General features: G+C 43.4%; 1 protein-coding gene across 5 annotated transcripts in view; it reads left to right on the top strand.

Moving 5' to 3' along the window:
- The window catches only part of RNF32 (ring finger protein 32), a 134,519-nt gene that overhangs the window by 79,354 nt on the left and 31,505 nt on the right, over window positions 1–23,660 (top strand). For 2 of the 5 annotated variants that reach the window (XM_085873992.1, XM_085873993.1), the window contains exon 2: window positions 16,815–16,986. The exons of 2 other annotated variants lie outside the window; for them this stretch is intronic. In XM_085873992.1, the coding sequence (XP_085730118.1) occupies window positions 16,815–16,986 (172 nt within the window). Of the gene's footprint in view, window positions 1–16,814; window positions 16,987–17,940; window positions 23,603–23,660 lie in introns of those variants that run through there. One more of the 5 variants, XR_015056255.1, reaches the window with a different exon arrangement.

Raw genomic sequence — 23,660 nt, 5'->3', positions numbered from 1 at the left:
ACTTTTTGGTCTTTGGGGACTTTTGGGTCTTTGGCTCATCTGTGTCTTTTGGGTCCTCATGGTATTTTGGGTTATTTGGGGTCATATGGGTCTTTTGCATCTTTTGGGTCTTCAGGACTTTTGTGTCTTCTGGGTCTTTAGGGGTTTCAAAGTGTCTTCAAAGGTCAAAGGTGTCTCAGCAGTCTAAAAAGTCAAAAGGTACGTTCCAATAGTACGTAAATGATTAGTAGACGTATGAAATTAATAAACAGAAAAAGTATGCCACACACACACACACACACACACACACACACACACACACACACACACACACACACACACACACACACACACACACACACACACACACCATTTATAGTCGATAGTTTGATCTTCCTTTGGAAATCTATCATTTAAGAAGCTTCGTTGCTGCTGCCACAGTGATCATCAGCCAGACACGGTCCAAATCGAGACAAAGGGGGTAAAACCCCACGCTGGACTGGACCCTTATCACATTGGATGAAGACCACTGCAACACTTAAATCATTTACAAGCGACTGGAAATAGACTGGGCAAGCTGCTTAACACTCCCTCTAACGGTCAGCATGTTCCATAATGCAGTGCCCGATAACAGTTCATCAAATCCGTTCCGGCTCAAAGATCGTGGACCCGCTTTGAGCTCTCGGGTTTGGGTTGGATTCCCGACACGACTACAAATTGGTGTCAAGCTGGCTGTCACATTTACTCGCATCTGCAGGAAGACGTTAAAGATCTCATGATACCTTTCCAAGATGGTACGTCATTACATGCTGCTGCTAAATTCGAAATATTCTTGGGTCTCTGAATTATATTCCAGGTCACATCAATTATAATGGATCCAACAGACGTAATGATACCCAGTGACATATACATCCCAGAAAACAGATAATTGGGCCGTTCAAAAACTTTTCATAACGATGCACAGATCACAATGGTCCAAGAACTGCAGACGTTAATTTTGTCATTTTTCACAATATATTGTTGCGGTCTTCGCGCCCGCCGGCGTGCGACGGCCACGTAACTCGAATCGCGGCACGTCGCCCACCGGACGGACAATCCAGTCGTGACCCTCTCGGACTAACGCCGGGAACCAGTCACGGGTGGACCTTTCGGTCTCACCGCGATCGAGCCAATCAGCCCCCGCGTGGGATAGGGTTGCTCGCCAAATTCGACCTACCTAAGTACCCACGCGGAGGGTAGACCGGGCGATTGCACCTCGCCGCAGGTCGACTTCGGACACGGGCCACTTAAGCGACCCGTTCCGTACTATCAGAATAACCGAGCGGTGTTATCGTCGACCTCGACGGTTCGATTAATTATCGGGCGTATTCAGCCCACTACCAACCCTTTACGTGAAGCAAGATGAGGATTCAATGGAGGAAAAGACGAAGCGAAGCGGGTGAACAGTTCAACAATAAAGCACATTTATTCGCGGCACACGGGAAGCACACAAATACAATTCCACCAAATGCACACAAAAAAAAGAAAACACAATTCCATTTACACAAAAAGCCAATATAAAAGTGAGAACACAGTGCAGAGCTAATACCGACTACCGAGCACACGGCAACACTTATACAATTCTACTTCACAGACGGCGCCGACAACACATACCCAAAACCAAGGAAAAGAAATACCCTCAAGGATGAGGCAGGCCTGAGGCCGAGACCGGGTCGCGCCTACCCGTCTGGTGATGAGACGAGGAGCGGCGATGGCGCCCCAACCCGTGGACCTCGTGGACAGTGTCTGGCAGGGGGTGGGAAAGGGGCCCCCTTGGTCGCACTATCTCAGCGCGGGGGGAAACAGGAGGGGGTTGCTGATGCTCGGGGTATAGAGGATCTTTATTATCCCTGGTGTGCGTCTCCACCTCGGCCAGGTCGCGCTGCCGGCCTTCCTCGGGCGTGCAGCTCCCGGCACCGTCGCGAGCACCCCCTCGTCTGCCTTCGCCGCTGCCGCCTCTCCGCCTCTGGACTCTCCACCCTGGACTCTTCTTTGGGCTCTCCTCGTTCGACTCTCTTCAGCTTCTCCAGCTACTGCAGGCTTCGGGCTCCAGACTTCCACTCTCGTCCCCTCCGTTCCGACTCCTTCTCGATCTGGTGACTGACGAACACCGTCCTTTTATCCCCCGTAGCTTCGTTGACCCCCTCCCTTTGACCTTTCACCTCGCTCCCCATTGGCCCGAGAAAAAGTGGGCGTGAAGGCTTTTTGATCCACAAATTTGCATATATCGATCGTTCTGGAGGCGGGGCCAAATCGCCCCTCGCTCACCGATTGGACGGCAAAAAGTGGGCGTGTGTCGTTTTTGATCCGTTTTTGAAGCACAAAATCCGTGATTTTGTACACGCTGTTCGACGCGCGCTCTGCACGAATCCAACACCGGTACCCACAGCGGGGCAAGAACGGTGGCGATGCTACGGTTGCGAGGTGTGACGGGAAGGTTGTGGCGGTTGTGGTGAAGCGGCGTTGTGGTTGGTGGTTGATGTTGTGGTTGTGGTGGTAATCATGGCGGTTGGTCCAAAATAAAGATAGTAAAAGAAAAACGGCTATCCTGAAGAGTCGCAGCTCGCATAAATGACATGTATTCCCACTAGACAACGGGTTTGGGCCTAACTACACATGCACTTACCGAGATACCTCACCTAAGGGACCTGAATGGTGGTTTGCGAATCTGGTAACCACAACAATATTATTGTGTAATGGCCACAATTATTCTGACGTTCTTGTGCTGTTGGCTGGAGGAAGTTGTTGGTCCAAGTCTTTCACGAGCCGGCTGACCAGGCCTGACACTCGACTAAGGAGTGAAGGCTGTAATTTGGAATTTGCTCAGGATGCCGGCAATAGCTCACTTGCTCTTCGCAAAGAACACCGTGGGATCTTTAACATCCACCAACTAGTGTTACAGACGGGATGCCCAGTTTAACGTCCGTCCGAGGGATTGCACACACATTGATGAATCACCCCACCTGTGATATATCGGAATGAGAGCTTATAACTGGGTCGGGATTCAAACCCAGCCTGGACAGCTTAAAGATGAGTGTGCATAAGCCATCCTGCCAGCCCATTTTTGCCAATATATAAATATCGATATTCTTAAGAAAATATGATTTATACACAACTAATTAAACATACTTGTGCATTGAAAAATACAAACACAAGTAGTGGAACATTCAAAGTACACCACCCAAATGCCAAATAAATAAACAAGCAGTCATAGACTGGTACTTACGAAATCGTCAACTTGACCTCTGACCTTGTCTAATAAAAGCTGTCTCTCGAGAAGGTAGCGACGCAAACCAGAAGTTTCTACAATGATTCTGTACCAAACCATCAAAAATCGTAATCTCGACCGAAGCAAAAATCTCCATTTCTCCACGCAATTATTTAATATTATTTTATCAAAGTCACAAAACCGTAATATTCAGCCATCCACCAACAATCTTGACATAATCCAATGGCTTAGCGAGTCAGGCATACGACGATAACCTTTATTGGGATAAAAAATGACTTTTAAACACCATCTTTATCGAAAACACCGTCAGCGCGCACACGCAAAACCTTTACGTGACTCAACGACGCGTCTGCTCGAGCGCGCTGCACCACGTGACGAGCCGTGGCGCGGCGAATGAAATATTTTTTATACAATCTTAAAACGTCTCCAAAACATCCGATTTTTACCAGAATTTCGACAACCGAGTGCTAAGCGTCCTAAGCGATCGCAAAAACCGAAGACAAAATTAAAATCGAAGTTAAAACGAACTCGTAACGTCGACCGAAGCAAAAATACTCCATTTCTCCATATTAATTTACTGAATTATGTTTGACCTCACTGTGACCTTGACCTTTGACCTTGACCTATTAAAATAAATAATTGTCATAAAATAATCAATTTATCAATCAATTGCTTCATCGCATACCTTAACCAGCACTGTTTCATCCGACGAATCTGTAACTCTTTGAAAATTAAGCAATTCGTAAAAAATGAATAATTCATCGATTCATTGATTGATCAATAAATCAAAAATACCCTTTATAGCCAAACCACTTGTTCACTGTCATGTCCAAATATCAGCTTCATAGCTCAAAGGGTGCCTGAGATATTGCCCAGATGAGAAAGAAAATAAATAATAATTAATAAATCGATAAAAATTAAGTAATCAATCAATTAATTGATTAATCAAAAAATTAAAATCCCGTTTTTGCCAAAGAACATTTTCACTTTTGTCCCTAAATTTCAGCTTCCTAGCTCAAAGGATGGCTGAGATATCACCCGGAAAAACAAACAAGAAAACAAACAAGAAAACAAAACAAGAAAACAAACAAGTAGCGGTACATTCACAGTACACCACCCCCATGCAAAATAAATAAAAAAACAATCATCCAGCACGCGACATTGCCGGGGCACCTTGGGCACCTGGCGATGCTACCTTGCAGCACATGGAGTCTGAATTGGGAGCCATTTGGGAGCGGCTTTGGGAATAGGGAGCGGTGTACAACAATTGATTGACTGATTAATTGCACAATTAAAATAAATAAATAATAATCGTAAAAGAATTAATTTCTTAATCAATTGGCTGATAGCATACCAAATCCACCACTGCTTTCGCCAAATCTGTAACATTTTGAAAATCAAGTAATCCATCGAAGAATTAAATAATTAATTGATTAATCAATAAATCAAAAATACTCTTTACAGCCAAATCACTCGTTCACTTTAATGTCCAAATATCAGCTTCCTTGCTCAAAAAGTGCCTGAGATATTGCCAGGATGAGAAATAAAATAAATAAGTAATTAATAAATCGATAATAATTATGTAATTAATTAATGAATTGATTAATCAAAAATAAAAAAATACTTTTTTGCCAAAGCACATCTTCACTCTTGTTCCCAAATTTCAGCTTTCAGCTAACGAGATCAAAGGATGGCTGAGATATCGCCCGGACAAACAAACAAACAAAAAACACAAACAAAGTGAAAACTGAGTACTGCACTCCCTTTTTTCGGTGCCTGGCGATGGTATCATGCATCGCCTGGGTATGGAATTGGGAAGGAGCAGTGGACAACAACCTTGCCGTTTATTGGACTACTGTATCACGTTCTGAGAACTTTTTGAACGCTCTGCATGGACAGACTGATTTGCAGGTGCATCATTCAGGAATGGAACCGAGAACCATTGTTTCCTTCAGAGGGTTCACTTTTCAGAAGATGGCTGTTTGGATTTGAAAATGCATGCTTGTAATAGCAATGATCTTACCAGAACTGTTGAGAAACATGTCTGATCAGAGCATTCATTTTTTGATGTACAGTAAGTCGAGGCTCCTGGAAGACTTGAACAGCAGAAATTAGAATCATAAGCAAAAGCCAGGAGGGTTCCTGGTTGCTCATGACCCCCTTCTCTCTCTCTCACTTTCTTCCACTCCACAATCGCTGGTGCATCGCAATTGCGCATTACTCATGTCTACCCCTTATAGGTGTTATACGAAAGACTACCACCCGATCGTCGACTGATTGCCAGCTCGTCACAGTGGTTTGTGCGTTTAACTAAGGCTCAGTTAAATGCTTTATCATCGATTTACATCTCTATTATTTACCGAGCACTCACAATCGCTCTGTTACACTGTTGCATTGCACTTAACGCTATTACATCACACGTCACTTTCAGAGCGATGCGCTCAAGACGTCCTTGAAGCATTTTCAATGACTGACTGATATTTTTATAATTACATTTTTTAGAGACAAGCCAACTGCTGAAGCTTGGCTTTGGAAATCCGGTATTGACTATTTGAACATGATATGACATGGCCCTTCCAATCATGGCCTCAAAGCTGGTAAGGGAGGCTTGGTCAGGAGTGTCATTATTGATTTCCTATCTGATAAGGAGGATCGTACAGAGTTTTATTGATGGAGTGTGAAAAAATTTTCATACGTCCCCTGCAGGAAAGCTACCACTCACGTGGGTTCAGCAATATTGCCAAAACTACATGCCAAGAAAAGCCTTTCAGCCTGTACTTCTGAAACACAGGTTTGTTGAGCAATTTAATCATCAACAATAGTCGTTTTTGATCAGATGCCGACAAAGTATTAGAAAATTTCAATATTCATGTTGATCTTGATGATGGGCTTTGGCCTAGGTGCTGGCTGGTGGAGCCCTTTGGCCTTTTTTGGAATCCATTTGTCACTTGAATTCAAAGTACACTAGACAATACAGAATGGTTTTGAGACTTTCCTTGATACGAGTGACAATAACGCAGTCATCTGAAAACTTGAGCACCTTTACGAATGAGACCTTTGACCTCGCATATATATTTTTTCGAAGGTTGAACAGCTTGGTATATCAAAGGAGAAGGGTTTAGAAAATCTGATGATTTCTGATTCACGAGCAAGCTGGAAGACTGCAGTTAGCTAGAGTGTGAGCCAAAATGCATCACTGCTTCCACCTCACTTGGATTAAACAAGACGAAGGTCTTGCCCCAAAGCAAAGCATGCTGCTCTTCATCCTATGATGTATTCTTTGTAAAGTGAATTAAGCTCACACATGACACACATATATTGTGAAGTCCTGTAAGTCTTTGAGACTAATTTCTCAATAAACAATAATGACAATAATGATGATAAAAACTAGAGCGAAATCGATGGAGTGCCATCATAAATGCGGAATCGATGGAGTGTAATCGCAAACCCCTACAGTCAAATCCAAAAAATTGTTGCTTATTTCATGCGCCCCCAGTGTTGATTGCAGAAAAAAAGTTTAATTAAACATGTTAAGAAATGTGTCCCCAATTGCATTGTTTTGTATTTGACTTCTTCACTCTGTCCCAGGGCCGTAAGGGGGCGGAACCAAAAATAATACTGCTCTCTACTTTCTTGCCATGCAGTGATCATAACGACCAAGTTTTGTGAATTTCTCCACAACCATTTAGGAGGAGATAGTGTGATGGACGGACAGATAGACAGACAGACAGAAATGGAGCCGATTACAATATCCTCCAATGTTTTTTTAAAAGCGTGAGGAAAATAATAATGACAAACTGGGATCCGGCCTGTCAGGTTTGGGTTGGCCTGTTTATTGTTCTCATCTGAACCCCTGGCTCAGACCACAGCTTCAAATCCCATATACAGTACTCAAATTGGATGTGTACAGTGGCCTGCAAAAATACAGTATTCACCCCTGACCAGCAATGGTACATGTCAATGAATTACTTTTTTGTAGAAACAATTTTCCCAAATTAATTTCTTTATTCGTAACTGAAGAGATCAAACTAAACACTGTTTTAGTTGAAGGAGGTTAAATGTCATAAATACCTGCAAAAAACATGTACAAATCAAAATTCACTTGTAAAAGTATTCAGCCCCTCAGGTCAGTACTTAGTGGAAGCACCTTTCAGAGCAATGACGGCTACGAATCTTTTTGGGTAGGTCTCTACCAACTTTGCACAGTGAGATGGTGACATCTTTATCCATTCCTCACGTGAAAATTGCTCGAGTTCTGCCAAGTTTGATGGGGATCGTCGATTGACTGCAATCTTCAAGTCTCGCCATAAATGTTCAATTGGGTTCAAGTCAGGACTTTAATTGGGCCACTCAAAAACATTTATTTTATTCTTATTCAGCCACTCAACTCCAGTGTGGCTTTAGCTTTGTGCTTCGGATCATTGTCCTGCTGGAATGTAAATCTCCGACCCAGTTTCAGATTCATGGCCAACTCAAGCAGGTTTTCATCAAGAATTCTCCTGTACATTGCACCATTCATTGTTCCTTCTATCCTGACAAGCTTGCCAGTCCCTGCTGATGAAAAGCAGCCCCAAAACATGATGCTGCCACCCGCCACCATGCTTGACAGTAGGGATGGTGTTGACTGAGTGATCTACAGTGTTACACTTGCACCAGACATAACACTTTGAATTTAGACAAAAAAGTTAAATATTTGTCTCGTCTGACCACAAAACGTTTCTCCACATGCCTGCAATTTCATCAAGATGCTTGTTCACAAACTCCGTACAAGCTTTTAGATGGTCTTTTTCAGTAATGCCTTCTTTCTTGCCACCTGTCCATAGAGGCCAGCTTTGTGAAGGGAACGGGATATTGTTGATTGATGAACACTGACCCCCATCTCAGACATAGAGCCATGCAGATCTTTCAAAGTCATTGTTGGATTTACAGTGACATCCTGAACCAGTTTCCTGCTTGCCTAGTGGCTGAGTTTGGATGGGTGTCCTAATCTGGATAGAGTCTGGGTGGTATGATATGTCATCCACCTCTTAATGATGGATTTCACTGTACTCAAAGGGATAATGAGTGACTTGAATATCCTTATAACCCTTTCCTGAATGGTGCTTCTCCACCACTTTATGTTTGACTTCTTTGGAAAGCTCATTGGTCTTCATGTTTGCCTTGTTGCTTGACCAAGTGAGTTGCACCTCAAAACTCCTTAGATAAGTGGAGGAGCTTTTATTTTTATTAATATATTTTTTTAAAGTTTAACCAATGATTACATTCAGGTGAATCCTATTACACCTATTTTGTCACCTTTCAAACAAATAATTTGCTGCTGAAAAGATTTGGGTGACCTGGGGAAAGGGTTTGAATATTTATGCAACTGAGAGTCATTTGATTTTTCTCTTATAATCAAGCTTATTCACATTTTATCTGCATTTTAAAGCTTTATCACTTTTGAGTAGTTTGTGAAGACTATGTATTCAGTTTGATTTGAAAGCACCATGACATCAGCTCAAGTGGCATCAAAATCTGAAACATTTGGCAGGGGTGAATACTTTTGCAAGCCACTGTATTTGTTCATTGTCTCATGAAGACCTTGTAATTCACATTAGAGTACACTGATGTTGATTGTCTTGGTTCTGCATGTTGTTGTCGTTTTGTGTGCAGCCTATGGCTGCTGGTTGCATCATTTTTCTGGAAACACAGCTGTGCTGCTGATGCAGAGCCCCTATTACCAATCAGCTGGTGCTTATTTTGCTGACTCAGAAGGATGACAGGCAAGCCTGGTGGGGCAGTTAGGGCAGTGGCTTGGGACCCAAAAGGTCCTGAGTTCAAGCCCCGTTGGGACACTGAATTAATATATATATATATATATATATATATATATATATATATATATATATATATATATATATATATATATATAAAAATATATATAAACCAAGTCGAAAACACCAGGGGGTTGACTCAGCCTGCCATCCTTCCGAGGTCGGCGAAATGAGTACCAGTTGTACTGGGCCCGGTGTATGCCCCGGTTAGAATCGGTGTACCATATCCCTGTGTGTCATAAGAGGCGACCAGGGTTGCGTCAGGAAGGGCATCCGGCGTAAAAACCTATGCCAAATCATTATGCGGACAACAAAACAAATTTCCATACCGGATCGGTCGAGGCCCGGGTTATCAACGACCGCCACCGGTACCGGTGGTCAGCAGGGTACCAGTGGAAATTGTGCTACTGTTGGGCGAAGGAGGAGAAGGAGACTGGGAAGGCGAGTCTGGAGGCAGTGGGAGAGGGGGAAGGGTAGAAGTGTGCAGGTGAGAGTTGGAACTCTGAATGTTGGGACGATGACTGGCAAATGGCGAGAGTTGGCTGATATGATGGAGAGAAGAAAGGTGGACATACTGTGTGTACAAGAGACCAAGTGGATGGGGAGTAAGGCTAGGAGCATTGGAGGTGGTTTCAAACTGTTCTACCATGGTGTGGATGGGAGGAGAAATGGTGTCAGGGTAATCCTGAAGGAAGATTATGTCAAGAGGGTATTGGAGGTGAGGAGAGTGTCTGACCGAAAGATGAGTGTGAAGTTGGAAATTGAAGGGGTGATGATGAATGTCATCAGTGCATATGCCCCATATATGGGGTGTGAGATGGAGTATAAAGAAGATTTCTGGAGTGAGTAAGATGAAGTGGTGGAGAGTGTATCCAAGGATGAAAGAGTGGTGATTGGAGCAGATTTCAATGGGCATGTTGTGGAAGGGAATAAAGAGGATGAGGAGGTGATGCGTAGGTACGGTCTCAACAAGAGAAATGTGGAAGGGCAAATGGTGGTAGAGTTTGCAAAAAGAATGGAAATGGCAGTGGTAAATACGTATTTCAAGAAGAAGGAGGAACACAGGGTGACATACAAGAGTGGAGAAAAGTGCACACAGGTGGATTACATCTTAAGCAGGAGATGCAACCTGAAAGAGATTAGTGACTGTAAGGTGGTGGCAGGGGAGAGTGAAGCTCTATAGCATCGATTGGTGGTCTGTAGGATGACTATAGAGGTGAGGTTGAGGAAGAGAGTGAGGGCTGAACCAAGAACCAGATGGTGGAAGCTGAAGGAAGAAGACTGTTGCGTGAAATTTCGGGAGGAGGTGAGACAGGCGTTGGATGGTTGTAAAGATTGGTGGGATGATTGGGCAACTACAGCAGAAGTGGTGAGGGAGATAGCTAGGAAGGTACTTGGTGTGACATCTGGATAGAGGAAGGAAGATAAGGAGACTTGGTGGTGGAACGATGAAGTACAGGAAAGTATAAGGAAGAAGGGGTTGGCGAAAAGGAAGTGGGATAGTCAGAGAGATGAAGAAAGTAGGCAGGAGTACAAGGAGTGGTGGCGAAAGGCAAAAAGAGAGGTGGCAAAGGCCAAGGAAAAGGCATATGACGAGCTGTATGAAAAGTTGGATACAAAAGAAGGGGAAAAGGATTTATACCGATTGGCAAGACAGAGGGACCGAGCTGGGAAGGATGTGCTGCAGGTTCGGGTAATAAAGGACGCAAATGGGAATGTGCTGACGAGCGAGGAGAGTGTGTTGAGAAGGTGGATGGAGTACTTTGAGGAGCTGATGAATGAAGAAAATGAGAGAGGGAAGGTTGGAAGAGGTGGAGATAGTGAATCTGGAAGTGGGGTTGATCAGTAAGGATGAAGTCAGGACTGCTATGAAGAAGATGAAAAGTGGAAAGGTGGTTGGCCCAGATGGTATACCAGTGGAGGCATGGAAGTGCTTCGGAGAGATGGCAGTGGGGTTGTTAACAAGATTGTTTAATAAAGTCTTGGAAAGTGAGAGGATGCCAGAGGAGTGGAGATTAAGTGTACTGGTTCCGATTTTCAAGAATAAGAGTGATGTGCAGAGCTGTGGAAATTACAGAGGGATAAAGTTGTTAAGCCACACCATGAAGGTGTGGTAAAGAGTAGTGGAAGCTCGGTTGAGAAGAGAGGTGACGATCTGTGAGCAGCAATATGGGTTTATGCCAGGAAAGAGCACCACTGATGCAATGTGTGCTTTGAGAATGTTGATGGAGAGGTTTCGGGAAGGCCAGAAGGAGTTGCATTGTGTGTTTGTGGATTTGGAGAAAGCTTATGATAGGGTGCCAAGAGAGGAGTTGTGGCATTGTAATGAGGAAGTCGGGAGTGGTGGAGAAGTATGTGAGGATCGTGCAGGATATGTATGAGGACAGTGTGACAGCGGTGAGGTGTGCGGTAGGAATGACGGACTGGTTTAAGGTAAAAGTGGCATTGCACGAAGGATCGACTCTGAGCCCTTTCCTGTTTGCAATGGTGATGGACAGGTTGACGGACGAGATCAGACTGGAGTCTCCATGGACCATGATGTTCGCGGATGTTATTTCAACGGGTCAACAGGGGCTCAAACTCAAAACCATAAGATCTTAAGACAGCCACCTCAACCTTTAACCCAACACTCGGCTTGGTTCTGCATGTGATTTATGCACAAGCTCCTCCATGAGGCCTTGATCAATGCAAACAAAACAAGAAAGAGCAATTAGAGATTACAGACCCTCACCAGGACTTGTTTTGTGTGGAAAATAAATGTGCGGATTACTGAATGAAAGGTCTAAATGGTCTCATTGTAAATGTGTTTAGGTCAAAGGTCAAAAAAGTTGGAAAGGTCAAATAGTCGAAAGTTCTAAAGGTTGAAATGTGGAAAGGTAGAAAGGCCTGAAAACGTTGAAATGGGATTAAAGGGTCAAAATGGTCTGAAGTGTTTAAAGGGTCTTAAAGGTCAAAGAGATCGAAAGGGAATAATTTAAGGTCTAAAGAGGAAGAATTGTCTGAAATGGTCTCAATGGTCATAAAATATATAAAAAAGGGTCCAAAGGTCAAAGGGGTCTACAGGGTATTAAAAGGTCTGAAAGGTGTGAAGGTCTAAAGGTATAAAGGGTAAAAAGGAGTCAAAGGGTTTTCAGAGGTCTACATGGTCTGAGAGGATCTAAAGTGTCCAACAGGTCTAATGGTTCTGAACGGTGTAATGGGGTCTGAGGGGTCTACAGGGTCTTGAGGGTCATGAAGAGTTCTCAATGGCCTTAAAGGGTATTAGCGATCAAAAGAGTCATGAGGGTTTTAGGGGTCGAAGGAATCTTAAGGGTCTTACTGGTCGAAAGTGTCTAAAATGTATTTAAGGGTCTCAATGGTCTTAAAGGTCTCAAATGTCTTGGCCTCTAAATGATCTTAAAGGGTGTTAGGGGTCTTAAGGGTCTTTGAGGTCTAAAATGGCTTAGAGGTCTTAAGGGTCTTTGGGGTCCAAAGAGTCTTTCGGGTATGAAAGGGTGTTAGGGGTCTAAATTGTCTTAGGGGTCTTTAATGGTTTTAGGGTTATAAAAGGCGAAGAGGGTCTTATGGTTCTAAAGGCTCTAGAGGGTTTCAGGAGTCTTAGAGTCTTCATGGTCTTTAGGGTTTTGGGGTTGTAAAGGGTCTCAATGGTTTTAGGGATCCTTCAGAGTCTCATGTAATTCATACACATACTCACATTCTGAGTGGACAAACAAACAAGATGTCATGCACAGCATGATACTACTTGCGAAGTCCATAAAACAAATTTGACCTTTAAAATAATTGGTTGAATTCAATGACCAAATCTGAAAATGCTCTTCAAATTTAAAGTCAATCGGATGAAAATTGACAATTTTAGCAATCTGGCCTATGTGAACTTTTTGGTCAATGTTGACCTCAAAAATAAATGGTGGTTGACTTTAGTGATCTGAAATATATATCCTGTTCAAATTTCTCGTCAATGGGATGAAAATCGGCAGTTTTAGCAATCTGGCTGATGTCAACTTTTTGTTCCATGTTTACTTCAAAAATAATTGGTGGTTGAATTCAGTGACCTGAAATATATATCCTGTTCAAATTTCTCGTCAATCGGACGAAAATTCAAGATTTTAGAAATCTGAAAAATTTGTTGACCATTGGCCTATGTTGACCTTTTGACCTCAAAAACAATAGGCTTCTTCCTTATGACAATCTCTTCCATGTGGTGAAGTTCCGTGAAGATCAGTTTAAAATAGTGACCTGTAGGTGACAAACATAAAAAGAAACAGACAGACAGAGAATAACGCACACGACAAACCAATATACTTGAAAAATAATTGATTTTCGCAAGTTCCAAACAGACCCAAATGCAACACCCTCTTCTCTGGCGAAGGTAATAAATAATAGTAAGTTTTTTTTTTATTGCAGTGAAATTTGTCTCAAGCACTGTTCATCTTAAGAAGACAACAGGAGTCACGTATAAGACAAGAATATCAGTGTGATTTCACTTTAACAACAAGAGAGATTAGAAGACATGGACGTATGAACATGGTCTAAGATTTGAACTTGCAATTCCAGATCATGGGCTTAGAAGAATGCAAAACAAAAAACCCAAGTTCAACAATATGCTTGGTAAGCACCAATGAAGTTTGAAAGGTTAGCCAATGAATGTTTCAAAAGGTTTCACAGCTAACGAAGTCAAAGGGCTTAAGAAATATCTATGAAGGTCAGATAGAAAGTACAACTCTTGAATTTGCCATTTTGGAAATGTCATTTTAACAGTGTCTCTTTTCAACAGCGATACAAGGCTCACAGAGCAAGCTTGTCCTTAAATTACATGCAGGACAAGGACAGTTGGAGATATCAATTACAAGGAGATTAGCACATGGGTTTAACCTGGAACCTCTGCATCACAAGCTTTGTGCTCAGATGGGAGCATCAAGCAGGCAAACACTTTTGGCCCAAGCCCCCTGAAGTTCCATCTTTGGCATGATGTGCCATATGCTCGTAGTATGCATCTGGTTGAGAAGAATTATAGAAATAATTTTACCAGCAAGAGAGAAAATTAATATATCCCAATAACTCACCATTTATTGTACAGTGAAATATATATAGTGCAGTGAAATTTGAGGAATGAGAAAATCATAATTATAGTCCAAGACATGCCACCTCTATTATTTTTTAATATAATATCCTATTGACTTCAATGTCATTGCTCCATTTGTCCTTCAAACTGTCGCTGACAGTAAAAGCAGTTTTGAGATTGCTCCTTCAGCTAAATCTTGGTTGCTTCAATTGGTTCCTCATCTTCAGCAAATAGGTGGCTACCTAAGTGGGACTTCAAATGTCAAAACAGTCACTGGGGGCCAGGTCCGGTCTCTTTGGGGTGGTGACACAGCTGTCCAAACCACAATCCAGATGGCAGTCTGTGCAACACAGGCCTTTGTGCACAGGTGCATTGTCATTGAAGGAGGAACACACCTTTTGTTTACATGTCTCAGCATTTGTCCTTCATGGTCTGCTGCAATTTTTGCATGATGCTGCCTTAGTGTTCCCATGTGATGTAGTTGCGGGAGGCCTACAGTCATTGGGCAGATTTCCTTCACATGCCAGAATCCATGGCTCATGATGCTTCGAAACCTGGTAAAAAAAATCCCACATACTTCCCTGCATATATTTATCCATTGTCCATTAATGTTCTTGTAATTCACATGAAAGTACACCAATGTGTGCTATCCCTCGAATGGACGTTACACTTGGAGTCCCATCTGCCGACATTAGTTGATAGATGCGTTAAAGATCCCATGGTGTATTTCGTAAAGAGAAAGCGAGCTATCATTGGCACCCTGAGCAACTTATAAATTCCTCATTTAATCTACTGGAGGGTATTGCATCAGTGGATCAGTCAATGATTTTACCCTGCAGCCTGGTGCTGCATACAAAAGCAAAATAAATATCAATTGATGCTTGATAAGACACTGTCTTGAGAAAGTCCATGTTTTGTGGATATTTCAGTGACCTTCACTGGACGATCCTCCATCATTCATGACTCAACCTCGGCAACAGTTTGTGAGTTGGTCGCATAAGCTGGCCATTCTGACCTGGGCTCATCTTCAAGGTCTCATGTCCTCATTTAAAAACAACTGCGCATTTGGCAACTCCAGTCGAAAACGAAGGTGCAACTGTATTGTATATAAGCATCCACCATATATTTGTGAATTTCATTGGAGCTGGCACCTTCTTTGCATCAACACATCGATGCTGAATCTTCAGAAGCTATCCATTATCGAAAAAAAGGTTGATAAAAACCATGACTCTCAGGTGCCAGCCAATATCCTGTTTGTAACATATTGGAACACCCCTTCGCCACAATTTGTGGTGTGTAAAGTGCCCAGGATTATATTAAAGGTGTTGCTGAGTAACGTGTTGGATTTGCTTGAAGAGTCCTGAATGAATGCAGCTTTGAGCCAATACCACTTTGTTTATGTGACCTCCAAAGTGATTTGAGAAAATTCGAGAACAAAAAAACGACTCTAGCTTGAGCAAAACTTGAATAACAAAGTCATTTTTTTTTGTTCCTGCTAACTGAAAGAATTACATAGCCAATTGTTTTACCTTTACTGAAACAGAATGATGATGGAGGAAACGGGAAATATGAGCCCTTGGGGAAATAAGGATGCTTGCAGAAATTTGACCCCTTGGGGGAAATTGCGTGCCTTGCCATACACAGCCACCCAAATAATTTGCAGCCATTTTAAAAAAAAGGGGTTTTCAGAAGATATGTTGTGGTGCTTCCATGACATTCATTTTGTGCTGACTGAATCATGCGGGTGATCATGTAGATAAAAAAGGCATTCACATGCATCGTCAATATAGTCCAAAGACATTGACATTAGGAAGATCTTTAAGGAGTCCATATGGCCCTGTTCACTATATTTGACATTATTAGGCTTTTGGCGAAACAGAGTGTCATTGGGCTTATGTAATTTCATATTTTGTGCACTCGTGGCTGTCTGTTATTTTGTATCTGTTTCATAGCACTTATTTGTTTTGTATACAATATCAAGGCTCGTGGAGTAGCTAGAAAATAGAACAGATAAGGATGTAGTAGAACAAAAGGAACAGTAAAGAGAGGGGGGAAACACACCAACAGTAGGAATGAGGGAAAAAATAGAGGAAGACTTGGAGAAATAAGGAATGTGGGGAGAATGAGGACGAGGGGAGGACACGATGGACACAGAAGCAAACTCTCAGGAAGGAAATACTGGAGGCTTGAAAAAGAAGTGGGCTTTGGGAGGGTTAATGTGGGTAAAATATGGCTGTGGATGGGGGATGATCTGAGAAAGTGGTGATCTGAAGCATTATATTGCACTAGCAGAGGTACCCGGTGCTGTTCTAATCTTGTTGGCATTTCTAAAAAATAATTTTTTCTTCTATATTTGTGGGTGCCTAAAACACTTCCCTACACCCAATAAGGGATGGGGTTGGGGATCATTTAATTTTACCTTTCACGTAGCTACAAAGACCGAGGTACAAATGAAAGATTAATTTTTGTTTAACCAGAAAAATCAAACTTTTTAAAATTGTATTTTTCAAAAAATACTCCCCGATACTCATTGACGGACCTCTGAAAGTTTGACGAAGATTGATTCAGCCATCTCTGAGAAAAATGACGACACACACACAGACAAACAGACAAACGGCTCTCTTATAGTATAAATTGTGTTGAGAAATTGTTGGGAAGAGTGCGCAAAATTGTATTATATCTGTATTACCAGAGTGCCGCACTGCTCGCCGGAGCATTGCAAGAGCACTTGGTTCTGAGACTGGGCCTTGACAACCCAGAACCCACCTTTCCCACATCCAGTCAGTATCGAGCCGAGCCTCCCCATCTGAATAACAGTGAGCGGGAGTACGTACTTGGTACAACAAGACCACGCCTGATGCTTGGTGAGTACAAGGTAGATGAGGTGAAATGTTACAGTGACCATAATAAAAAATTTCTGCTATACTCGAAATAATAAATCGTAAAATAAAATACATTTTTTTAAAAAGACACTTCTGAATGAAGAACACAGTAACTTGCACATTTTTCTCCCAAATGCTATTATTGCCAAATTACCAGAGTACTAACTGAAGGTTTTCATCTGAATAAATTCCAGTGGTGATAAAGGTTAACCTGGACTTTTTATTAGGAGTCACTAATTCAAAGATTGCAAAAATAATTGTAAGATGCTGAAATTTTGTGCAGCGATAGTGTGCACCTTGAGCAAGTTGCACACAGGAAGTGACGGTGATTATGGTTCAAAGCATTCTGGGTTAAACTGAGACTGCGGGCAACATGGTCACGTGTGCTGTGGAACAGAGGTGTATCATTTAGTTTCTTGAGAAGAAGAGCAAACCGGCTGAAATTCACCGGAGACCATCTGCACAATTTGGCAATGCATGTCTTTCAAGTAATGTGTTAAAATGGTGAAGTTAATTAATGAATAGTCGTCAATTGGTGAGAACTCTTGAAATTTCCAGATTAGTACACATGTGAAATTGCAGAATAATTTGGTGTCAGTGGGAAAGTGTGGAAACAATCATTCATTCTCACTTTTAATTCACCAGGTTTCGTGTATGGTGTGTACCAAAGGACCTCTGTTTGAACAAAAAACAGTGATAACTTGTAATGAGAAGAAGATAGTCCAAGACATTGTCACATAGGGATGGGGGGGGGGGGATAACTTGTAATGAGAAGAAGATAGTCCAATACATTGTCATGTAGTGGTGGGGGGGGGGGGGGAGTGGATAACTTGTAATGAGAAAAAGATAGTCCAAGACATTGTCATGTATGGGGTGGAGGGGGAAGGGATAACTTGTCATGAGAGGAAGATAGTCCAAGACATTGTCACATAGGGGAGTGTGGGAGAGGGGGGAGGGATAACTTGTAATGACATATGGAGTCCATTATTTCATGCCAGTGAAAGCAAGTCAGTATGGAGTGGAGACATTCTTGGTCCCCACCATCATAAAATAAATGTACCTTCCACGATCATCTGGGAAAGCTTACCAAAGTGTTTCGTGAACTGAATAATTTAATTTGCATGGGCTTTCTTGAATTCTGTGAAAACTTCAATGCACATCACTACATTGAGTTGTTTCACGATGAAGTGAGACTGCAATTATGTAGACGACAGCCAAGTATGCAGTCTCAGTGTGTGTGTGTGTGTGTGTGTGTGTGTGTGTGTGTGTGTGTGTGTGTGTGTGTGTGTGTGTGTGTGTGTGTGTGTGTGTGTGTGTGTGTGTGTGTGTGTGTGTGTGTGTGTGTTTACTGCATTTTATTTTTTACCCTCGCCAAAGGAGAGGGTGCCATCTCCCCCACCAGGTTTTTTTGGCGAGGAGGGTGTTTGGATATGGACACCCAGCAGGATTAAAAACAAAACCTGTCAAAGGGTGGAGGAGCTCCTTGTGAGCCAACGGCCATCCAAATCTAGTGGCCAACTGTGTCTGCGGACGTCCTCCTGCAGTTGGGTTACTTCTTATTAGGAGGTTGGTGGCAGGATGTGCACTCCGGCCACCGTAAAACCCTTCATTCCGCAAAATACAAAAACGCAAAGAAATCTGAAAACCCACTCTGTGGGAATACCTCCTGTGCAGCTTCCCTTCGCAGGGCAGCTCACCGGATGACAGGATTGGGGCAAAGCCTTCGGGACCCCCAATCTTTGATGATAGAAGGGAAACCACGGGGTAACATTCCCAGGTCAGATTACGGGAGAGTGTGTCGGAGTGGTGCTGAGGTGTTGTCCACCAGACGGCGGTCTTCTTGTGTTAACCTGAGGTGGACCCTCGGGTGGGTGCCTGGAATGTCCTATCCCTTAGAGAGGATAATCACCTGTCTCTGTTATCATCTGAGCTCAAGCGTTTGGACATTGGTATTGCAGCACTCTCTGAAGTTCGGAGAACGGATTGCGGCAAGATCATGATGGGTGGTTACACCTACTATTGGTCTGGTCATTCTGATGATTACCATGCCCAAGGAGTTGCTGTAGCTGTGTCAATTAAGATGATTCCAATGATAACTGAGGTAACACCGGTCAACGTGCATATTATGAGACTAAGGATTCGTCACTCCTAAGGTGTCATTTCCCTGGTCTCTTTTTATGCTCCGACTGAGGCGCGTGATCTAACCGTGATGGATGCATTCTACGCCACGCTCGAGTCTGTGGTTGATCAGTGCCCCAGGCGAGATACACTTCTAGTCTTGGGGGATTTCAAAGCATCGACTGGAACTGATAGGGATGGTTATGAGATGTGTGTTGGTCCCCATGGGTCAGGAACTGTGAACCTGAATAGCATGAAGTTCCTTGACTTTGAAAGAAGTCATGGACTGAGGGTGGCTGGTTCATGGTTTCAGCACCCACAAGCTCATCGCTGGACATGGTATTCCAATGCTGGCGGTGTGGTAAAGGAGATTGACCATGTCCTCGTTGATGGTCGCTGGAGGATGATCCAGAACTGCAGGGTCTACCGGAGTGCTCAGTTCCTCAATATTGACCACCGGCTTGTTGTAGCAACTCTTAAGTTGCACCTTAAATCCAGGAGAATGGTACCATCCCAGCCTAGGCTGGATGTTGGCAAGCTCAAGGATGAGAGGGTAGCTGAGAAGTTTGCAAACAAGCTGAGTGGAGATTTGGGGGGTCTGGGTGCTTTGCAGAATCCCAAAGAGTTGTGGAGTGCCTTCAAGACCACCATCCTTGATGTTGCTGGTGGATGTCTTGGAACTCACCAGAGAGCAAACAAGAATTTTGTCTCTCAAGGGATAACTGGATACCATTAACCAGAGTCGCAGGGCCAGGTTGAATGGCAGATCTGAGCTGTTTAGGGAGCTGAGGCGTAAAACTGTACGTGCGCCAAGGGTGGACAGGAGGCCTAAATGCGAGGAATCTGTGAGGGGGTAGAGCATCACCTGTGGTCAAGTGATTCTCGTGCTGCTTACAGGGGAATTCGCGTATTGCGTTGATCCGAGCCATCCCTCGGTGTACTGCAGTTTCAGCAGATGTTGGTGGGCTGTTGACAGAGGAGTCCGAAGTGAAGGCCCGCTAGGTCGGTTACTTTGAGCGGTTGGACCAGGCTGATCCACCAGCTGTCGAGTTGGATGTCAGGGGTGTGACATTAACTGTTGCTGACCCTCCAAGCAACTGTGGTCCACCTTCCCTTGTGGAAACACAGGCTGTGGTGAACCGGTTGAAATGGGGTAAAGCTCTTGGGATCTGTGGCATCCATGCCGAACTTCTCAAGGCTGGTGGAAATGCTGCATTCATGTCGTTGCATGCAGTTCTGTGCTCTGCCTGGAACACGGGCACAATCCCAACTTACTGGAAGAGGGGCCTTGTTGTCCCTCTCTGGAAAGGGAAGAGTGATCACCAAGACTGCAACAACTACTGAGGGGTGACGCTGCTCCCAGTGCTAGGCAAGGTCTTTGCTCGGATAATTATTGATAGGGTTCGCCACCATCTGCTTGAGCACCAGCGTCCAGAGCAGTCAGGCTTTACACCAAAGAGGTCAATTATTGACCGTATCCTTGCCTTGGGGTCCTCACCGAGCGCAGACAAGAGTTTTGGCAGGGGCTGCTTGCAGCTTCTGTTGATCTCTGTAAAGCGTTTGATTAAGTGAATCAGGATGCCCTCTGGAAGATTCTCGGTCTTCGTGGGGTGCCACCAAAACTGATCGATCTGATGTCTGAACTCTACCCTGGAACTGAGAGTGCTGTGAGATGTGGTGCACCATCTTTGACTTATTTCCAGTTGTTACTGGAGTTCATCACGGGTGTGTACTGGCCCCCGAACTTTTCTGCTCTTGCATGGACTGTATTCAAGGGAGGGTGTCGGAGAGATCATGCTGCGGTGCATCGTTTGGGAATGTCAAGATCTCTGATCTTGATTTCGTAGATGATGCAGTCATCTTTGCGGATAATTTACATATCCTTTTGGGGGCCCTCGAGGTGCTGAATGAGGAGTCAGAGCCACTGGGATTACGGGTTTCCTGGGTCAAAACTAAAATCCAGACTTTCAATGACATCCTGGATGCTGCTGTCCTGTTTGTGCCTGTTTGTGGTGAGGATGTTGAGGTCGTGGAGAGATTCACTTACCTTGGCAGTGATATTCATGTCTCTGCTGGCTGTGAGTCAGAAGTCAACAGTCGTCTGGGTCGGGCCTGGGGTGTCATGGATTCACTGGATAATGGGGTGTGGCACTGCCCGTACCTGTGCGGTTCGACAAAAGTCCGAGTTTTCAGGTCCTTTGTGCTTCCAGTCTTGCTCTATGGATGTGAGACTTGGACTCTGACCAAGGATCTGAGATGGAGACTTAATTCCTTTGCTACCAGGTCTCTTCGGAGACTCCTTGGCTATTGCTGGTCGGACTTTGTGTCCAACGAGCGGTTGCTGAGAGAGACTGAAATGAGATTTGTTACTTGCATATTCCGTGAGTGTCAGCTGCGGCTGTATGGACATATGGCTCATTTTCCTGATGCTGATCCTGCTCACCAGATTCTCTCAGCGAGGGAGTCTCGTGAGTGGAGGAGGCCAATGGGCCGACCACGTACGTCGTGGCTGCAGCAGGTTGATCGGCATCTCAAGCAGATGGGGATAGGCCAGGCATCTGCCTGGGAGATGGCCAGACGGAGGCCCCTGGAGTACCGCCACAAAGTGGACGCAGCGACGCACTGCTCTGGTACATGCTCTCATAACTGTCCTGACCTGAAGGAGGGTATTGCGTTTGGCTCCATTTGTTACCCTCACCGAAAGAGAGGGTATTGCGTTTGGGTCCATTTGTTACCATCACCAAAAGAGAGGGTATTGCGTTTGGGTCCATTTGTTATCCTCACCGAAGGAGAGGTTATTGCATTTGGGTCCGTTTGTTTGTCTGTTTGTTTGTTTGGCAGCACAGAACTTTTGTTTTTCTCCATTACCGCTTCTTTGATTGAGACGAAATTTTCACCGTTGGTGCAACGACTCAAGTAGAATGTCGTAATTATAATTATGACATCATAGGTCACGTTGTGTGGCAGCCATATTGGAAAAACAGAAAAACTTTGGACCTCTGTGTCTCTGAAACCGCACAAAGGAAAAAATTGAAACTTGGCACTTAGCAAGTACTCCTCATGGGGAATGAGTGTGATTTTTATGACATCACAGGTAACTTCGTTATGAGGTCATAATTGCATATGTGATTCGGCAGCCATATTATTTTTTTTTAAAATACTTTCAAAAATCTTCTTTGAAATAGCTGAACAGATCAAGGCAAAACTATACACATATGACCGTCTATCCATGAGGAATAAAAGGTTCACATATGTGGCATCATAGGTCACATGGTTTGTCAGCCATATTAGATTTACCCTAGAACATATAAAAATCTTCTTTTTCCAAAAATATAGATTGAGGGCAAACTTCACATAAATTTTCCGCAAGCATGCTTTTGCTAGGTTGTTAAGGAATAATTGAAAAGTCACATGGTTTGGCAGCCATATTGGATTTAAGAAAATACTAAATAATGTTTTCTCTGGAACTGCTTAATCAAATGATGTGAAACTTCAGAATTGTGATCTAGTTTTTGTGGAGAATAAATGTTTTAAATTTCAACGTGATCCAACACATGGTCTGGCAGCCAGAATTATTTAATTTTTTGATCTGGGTTCTTTTTTTATTATTTTTTTATTTTGAATAAGGCTCACTTGGCTGTGCCTGGATAGGTTTGAGGGTAGAGGAGTAGCAGCAGAAATGTGAATCCTATCCATGTTCCTCCTGATGACTTCATCTTTGCTTTTTGCTTGTTTGGGTTCCTTCTGATTACTCCAATGCAGGACTGTACGTATTTGGTCTTCCATTTGATTTGAATAGAATTTATTTTAATCCCATTCTAAATTCCATTGAATAATAATGAAAACGTCAAGGGTCAGGTTAGGTGTCCAATCAAAGCCTTTTGCATAAAAGCAGGACGTCTTGATACCCGGTCATCACTGCCAGCAGTTATTATAAAGTGGCAGTTCTCATTTTGTCTCTTATTAATTACATAATGCACCAGCGCACAAACACCACATAAAATACCCCACGCAAAAGTACACAAACACCACACAAAAGTTCAGGTGAGGGTCTGCAATCCCTGATTGTTCTTTCTGGTTTGCTAGTAAGGATCAGCTTGCTACGCTCACCTCTTCATACGTCATTACAGAGATTTCCATCACAGATTTGCTGTTTTCTCATGATTTACATCAATCATAACACAAACATTTATTTTGTACAAAATTATTTGTAATATTATGCCTGGTATTGGCTTAATGGTTAGAGTGCTGGGCTTGAGATTTTAGGGTCCTGAGTGCAAATCCTGCTTGGCTGTTTAATTAATACCGGGGGGGGGGGGGGGGTGACTTTGCCTGTCATCCTTCTGAGGTCGGCAAAGTGAGTACTGGCTTGCTTGAATGATTGAGCCATTCGAGTATCCTGCGTCGGAGTGGTGACCTGTCCAGGATTGTGCCTAATAGCCCAGGAGACTGCTTGGGCAGCACTGATGCTCTGTGCAGGGTATGGTCCAAATGGATGGATTTTTGATATAATATTTATTTGTAATTTATTTGTAAAA

The sequence above is a fragment of the Eptatretus burgeri genome, chromosome 3, assembly GCF_056783735.1.
Source record: "Eptatretus burgeri isolate ZD-2024b chromosome 3, Ebu_testis_v1, whole genome shotgun sequence".
Taxonomy (NCBI): Eukaryota; Metazoa; Chordata; class Myxini; order Myxiniformes; family Myxinidae; genus Eptatretus; species Eptatretus burgeri.
Note: the sequence above shows the minus strand (reverse complement) of the source record. Positions and strands in the feature narration are given on the sequence as shown.